The following is a 6,676-nucleotide window of genomic DNA, read 5'->3' as shown; positions in this document are numbered from 1 at the left end:
TATATATATACAGTATATATATATATATATATATATGTATATACTTTTTTTTTTAATGGGGGAGTTCCACTAATCATTTATTTCTTCCCGTGTGTGCACATCTTCTGCCCCGCTCTCAGCAATTCAAAACTTGTCCTGGGCCGCACTCAGTTGCATCGGATCCCACAGGAATGCAGACCTCTAAAAGCTCTTTCAACCAAAACCACAACAAAATGAAACACTATCAGCTCACAGGCCTTGTATTTACCATAGTAACTTGTGTGTAATACTCATGGTCTCCCACGCATTCATGAAACAGGAGAGAGAAAAAATCTTGAGATACTGCTTTAATTTAAATGTGTGGTATAATTGCCTTAATTGGCATACATTTCCCATTAGCTTAGTTATTTAATTTCACTCACCATCGACTAGATTCACCCTTCCAGCACAGCACATTCTCTGAGAGGGTCGAGGGGGTCGACGAGGGCGGCATCTGTCTGCTACCAGATATTAATGTGTGCAATTTGGAAGTGTGCATCACAGGAGAGCAGCAGGCAGAGAAAGGTTGCTTTTATGGCCCAGGCTTTGCTTAGCACAAGCAAACACCCCCAGGATTTCTGAGCATGGCACATAATTGCAGCATTAAGAGCCGGTCAGGCCAGTGGCTCATTAGGCCTGCTGTAGAGACAGCCGTAGGGGCCTTCGGGAGGCAGTAGAGGCGTGCAGCGCGGAGCATCAGCATGGCAGCCAGGGGGTAGAGCAACAGGAACGGAGGGATGGTGCAACACGAGGAGTCCGCTTTTATTCTGACGAACCCAACCGGAGGAGTGGGTACCTTATCTCTGCAGTTTCTCATTAGTTAGCCACGAAGGCAATGCTAACTCAGCCCAATGTCATCCGCCAACTCACCGCTGCCACAGATCCCTTGCTGAATGATCGACCACATTCATATATGCACAGTAATGCGAGAGCTGCTGAAACATTTGCCCTGAGGATTATGGGATACTGTGCTGTGAAACATGCCACAGCCATTTTAGTTGTTAAAGCTAAAGTGTGTAATTTAATAAAATACTTTTTAAAAATATATTATGTATTTATATTATATTTAAAACTTTTTCATATTTGATTTAATAGCATTTATTTTTATTCTATTTTTAACTATATAGTTTTTAAAACTATATCATTTTTAAAGAGTGTGTAATTATTATTATAATTATTATTAAATATGTACATTATATTTATTTGAACTTTATATTAAATTTAAATGCATTTATTTTTATTTTCATTTAATGTTATCTAGTTGTTGAAATACAAAAAGTGTGTAATTTAAAAAATAACTTTAAAAATATTTATCTATTTATTTATATTTGTTTAAACTTTAATTGCAGTTCAAATTTTTCGCTTCATTCTATTCTATATAGTTTTTATAGCTGAAGTGTGAAAAACACTGAACACTGACAAATACAACTGCTTTAAATAATATTATGAGATTATTTTAAACATTTTTGAATATACAAACAAGAAATGATGGTGGAAATGATACTTTTCAACGAAATTAAAACGCCAGTATGTGCCAGTAGTGAGCGTTTAACGAGTGAGTCATTGAGTTGTTCAATCAAATGATTCGTTCAAACGGCAGATTCATCAGATGTTTATGCATGGGTTAATGAAACTTTGACTCAACCGATTCGTTCAAAACAAGGAATCAATCAGCAATGAATCGGCTGGTTGCTGTTAGATGCGCTGTGTTTCCGCCTAAAAGTAAGTGACCTAATATTATTGTATTTGCTTTTTGAACTGTTTATCGAACGATTAAACAGTCGTAATGGTGAAAACATTGTGTGATGTTGCCTAACTAACTTGTAAGCACAAAACACAAGATACTTCTCTTTTCAATATGAATAAGACTTTATTGGATAAATCGTTGGGTTGCACCAACATGGATTAAATTAAGACAAGATTAGAGCTAATCAAGAATTTGTTGATCTGGGTTTTCTTTTAAATCGAGTTGTGTTGCACCACTTAATTTTAAACACAGATTAACAAATCTGCGATTAAAACATTAACCTGAGATTAAAACTTTCACTTGCGATTAATTCTGATTCAGTGTAGCCTCACTAAACTGCAACAATGTGACTTGAGTGACTACAAAAAGGCTAGTGCAAGTAATGGAACTTTAAATAAAAAAAAATATATAAAATAACTGCCGTTATTAACCGCTATCAGATCATTCGCATAAATGGCGCAGCGTATTAGAAGTTGGAGTCACCGACATCGTCCCACAAAAGTATGTTAGCTGCATTTCATTTTCACATTTCTTTGCTCTGGACATTGTTGGTTTGATAATGCGGAACTTACAATATTTATCCTAGATGCGAATGATGACGATGAAAGGACCGGTTCCTGCACGCCTGCCGCGCCTAATAAACGCATCAGCGATGGAGCAGCTCAGGCACAAGATCAAGCAAGCTCAATGCTCAGAGCCCCCAAAGAGCAAAAGACAAAAAAGTGATTTCAGCGAAACTCATCTTGAATTACTACAATTAGAGAAAGAAAAGAATGTAATTCAAATTGAAAATGCAAAGTTACAGAGAGAGGTGCTTCTTTTACAAAAGGAAGTATTACAGATGCAAAAAGTAAAACTTACTACAGAACTACAACAAGTACAAATAGTTTTTAGTGAGTTGTAGCAATGTAGGAAATAGATTAAAAATGAAGGAAACATTACGAACAACAATTTATTTATTTGTTAAATATATGACTAGTAAACAATAGGCTATTATTTCTGTAAATATTTAAACTAGCCGTTTATTTATATATTTGTTTGTTTGATTAAATATATAACTTGGTAATAGTTAGTTATGTAATATCATTAATGCATGTTACTGTCGTATTACTGTAATAAAAGAAAAGGTGAAACGTTTGAAAAGGTGTATTTTTTTTTTTTTTAGAAAAAGGGCAGTATTGACTAAATACAAAAATGGTAATGTAAGGTAAGGAATGTGTGCTGCATAAAAGTGACCACTTTTAAAGTAGCATACATGCATAAATATATAAACTACATACTATACTGCATTTACTACATTACTGTACTATACTACATACTATACACTACTACATGCTATATAAATACAAATACACATACACACTGCTATTATGCAGTGAAATGGTTTTCAATCAAGGTCCTCCGGACAGCATTGCCATTTGCAGTGGCAGCATTGTGCTCCTCTCCTTCATCCTCTGTGTGCTCAATTCGGTAATCCACTTCAAACTCTGGTAGTACCTCATCTCCAAGTCTTTTCCCAAAGTTATACAGCACTGCCAGAGCAACAATGACTGCCAGTGTTGTATCAAGCTTTGTTCGAAGCCCATTCTGCAGGCAGGGAAACCGCTTTTTCCAAACACCAAACACCCTCTCGACAAGACCTCTTGCTGCAATGTGACAGGTGTTGTATCGTTTCTCAGCTGGCGTTGAAGGGTTCAGGATGGGTGTCAGTAGGTAGGCGCGACAGGGGTATCCATTGTCACCTACTAGGTGGCCCTGAAATGCATGGCTTTCAAGCAGAGCGCAGAGGTGGCTGTTATCAAAGATCCTGCTATCATGTGTAGATCCTGGCCATCGAGCTACAATGTTGATGATTTGGACCTTCTCATCACACACAACTTGAACATTGATGGAACAGTAGCCCTTCCTGTTGCGAAACAGCTCTCCATTTTCTCCACCTGGGTTTTGAATGGGAATGTGAGTACAGTCAATTGCTCCTATAACTCCTGGAAAACCAGCTCTTCTGTAAAATCCAGCAGATGTTTCTCCTGTTGGGGCAAACCTTATATACTGATTTTTCAAGGCTGCAATAGCCTGTGATACTCTTCCAACAATTCTGCTCACTGTTGACTTGTGTACTCCAAAAAGGTCCCCATCCACCATTTGGAAACAACCAGTAGCGTAAAAGCGCAAGGCTGTTAAAAGCTGGAGCATGGGAGGTATGGCTGCATTTCGGTCACTGCCATGTCTAATTGCAGGTTCAATTTTTTGATTTAATCTCATCACAGATTCCTTGCTGAATCGGTACCGCTTTGAAAATTCATCACCATCATAAAACTCAACAGGGTTGAGACGGTCCCTTATTTTTCTGCGAGGAACTCTTTCATTTTCTCCAATCCACCAAATAAGTGCTGCCATTTTGAGAATTTAAACCTCCTCAACAGCGAGTTTAAAGTTAATCCTTAACTGAAATTTAAATCTGAGTTTAAAATGATGGAGCAACAAGATTATAGTTAATCCAGGTTTATTGTGCAATTAAATCCAGGATCAAAATGATGGTTTAAATGTAAGCCTGCTTATTTTTAAGCAAGGTTTAAAGTTTGGGAATTATTAGATAAACCTTGATTTAATCTAGATTAAAGCTTAATCCTTGTTGGTGCAACCCACCTGCCAATGTAATACACTGCCTCAATGTAATAAAATCAGAATAATACTTGCGTTTTGGTGTTTACATGGTGTTATTTTTGGCTACTGATGTTTTAATCATGTTACTTGACTGGCGTTAATGAAGCGCTAATGTCGAGCCCTGGAGTCATTGGCGTAGCCAGAATTTATTTTTGAGCGGGCCTGGCCAAAAGTGAGCGGGCACTAGGCTAACTAATGGATGGAGGTGGCTTAGCGCAAATCCGCGGCCCCCAACCGCGAACTCAAGGGTGGGTTGGGGGGCTCTCGCAATATTGTAAATATTTGTTTTAAACCAGGAAGGCGAGCCATGGATGTGTGATGGATATATCACATAAGCAACGTGCAAACTTTGCCAAGAGTTATGTGGTGAACCTCAGTCACTAGAAAGTGAAAGTAAAAACTGATTGCGCTTTCGGCATCAGATGCTGCATTAACGGCGCATATTCTCTCAGAGACGACGAGAGACGAATCTACTTCATATGCTGATGCTGATAATGGTAGCCTATATAGCTAAATGTTTTAATTTACTCCCTTAATATTTCTCTTGTGGCCCCAACATAGGCAAGTGGGGAAAATAAATAAATAAAGAGAGAAGAAACTTGGGCTATTTCGTGTTAAACAGGTTTTCAATGAGGAGTAGGCCTAACTATAGCCTAATCTTTATTATCCCCGCAGCGCGTCAGTTATGCGGTGATGCGCTATGAAATTATTGCGGGGCAAATTAATTGTAATATTATTAATCGGCCTGACAGTAGTGTTTCCCGGCTTTACAGAATGAACCGAAAGTTAACGTTACTTGCGGGCTGATGGGCGGGCTCTCTCCCTCGTCAGTGCAAGTTTTTAAAAGTCTTTTTTTTACAGAATTATGCATTGCTGCTGTTTGTCTAACATTTTCTAACACAGCTGCAAATTACAGTCCAACTGAATGGGTGAACACGCACGAATTTACATGCGCGACATGCCGAAACAGCCTGGATAACAATTGGCTAACACTGATGTCAATCAAACTCATCAAGAATTATGCAAAAACATTTTATTCATTTGTTTGATGTTGCCTAACTAACTGCATTTTAAATATAAAAACTTTTCATTTTGAATTTTTACCTCAGGATGCTGATTTTCTTAGTGTTGCGCGTTTTGATTTCTCCTGGAGGCTGCGTGAGCCTCGCCTCAGCAATAGATGCATATCATACAGTCTATGTGCTGGGGCTCAGCCCCGGACGGCCCCAGCCCAATTTAAAATGTGCTGGGGCTCAGCCCCGGACGGCCCGGCCCAATTTTAACCCTGTGTATACTGATCTCTCCCCCCCCAAAAAAGTAAACAATATCTCTATGGTGCTCTGATTCAAAACATTACTCAACTAATAGTCCTATCTGTTTCTGACAGATACTCAGTCCTTCTCCTGGTGGTCCACCTTCCTACCAAATTAAGTATCAGCCCTGCTTCTACATACCTGGCTATAATTTTCCAGCAAACACAAAGATCTTAATTAGCTGGTTCAGAAGTGTTTGATTAAAGCTGGTGCTAAAGTTGGCAGGAGGGTGGAAGTCGAGAAGCAGGATTGAGCACCCCTGCTCTAGGGTGGCCGCCCCTGTAACTGATCACGCTGCTGTTTGTGAGGTTGCAGACATCACAGAAACAAATTCCAGCAGGCCTGGTCATGTGGCAGTAAATAAAGACAGCTCTATGGTGCAGTCACCCTTTTAATGAGCCTATTTGTGTAGTGACACTAATGTGTTTATAAAAAAAAACATTTTGCTGGACAGTGTGTTGTGTCAGTAATGTGTTTATGGCTTGTTAATATCAATCTCAGCTGCCAAAAGAAAAATAGAAAGGGATATTTGTTCATTATCATTGTTACCTTCATGTCTTTTTCTTCAGTCTGGATCTCACTGTCATTCTCATCTCTCATCTTTGTGGCAGCTTGCTGAGGATTCCACTGGTGTTTTGCTTTTCACTCGGCCCACAGATCAAAACACTACACCAATCAGCGGACAACTGTAGGTGTGAACACTGGAATTCATTACAGATATTTTAAAAGTATTCTCTCCGTTCATTATAAAATTGACCTGTTGTTCCTTCTGAATGCTGCATCTTATTATGCTGAAACGTACAATGGCACCCTGTTTCTAAAGAGAGAAGAGAACAGTTTGATTGGTTAATTTAGACCTGATATTCAAATGAAGTTTTAAAACTTTTTTAATGCCATTATGCAGGTAGTCTGTGCACTTCATGAAGTAATTGGA

General features: G+C 38.6%; 1 protein-coding gene across 1 annotated transcript; it reads right to left on the bottom strand.

The window, feature by feature from the left end:
- Nucleotides 1–3,133: 3,133 nt before the first annotated feature.
- Nucleotides 3,134–6,342, bottom strand: LOC107657224 (putative nuclease HARBI1). Its single transcript, XM_016445249.1, has 2 exons — nucleotides 6,292–6,342; nucleotides 3,134–4,054 (listed from the first exon to the last, which is right to left on the bottom strand). The coding sequence occupies exons 1-2, from the start codon at nucleotides 6,340–6,342 to the stop codon at nucleotides 3,134–3,136; spliced, it is 972 nt and encodes a 323-aa protein (XP_016300735.1).
- Nucleotides 6,343–6,676: the final 334 nt, after the last annotated feature.

This window comes from Sinocyclocheilus anshuiensis, unplaced genomic scaffold (assembly GCF_001515605.1).
Source record: "Sinocyclocheilus anshuiensis isolate Anshui unplaced genomic scaffold, SAMN03320099.WGS_v1.1 scaffold139, whole genome shotgun sequence".
Classification (NCBI taxonomy): domain Eukaryota; kingdom Metazoa; phylum Chordata; class Actinopteri; order Cypriniformes; family Cyprinidae; genus Sinocyclocheilus; species Sinocyclocheilus anshuiensis.
Note: the sequence above shows the minus strand (reverse complement) of the source record. Positions and strands in the feature narration are given on the sequence as shown.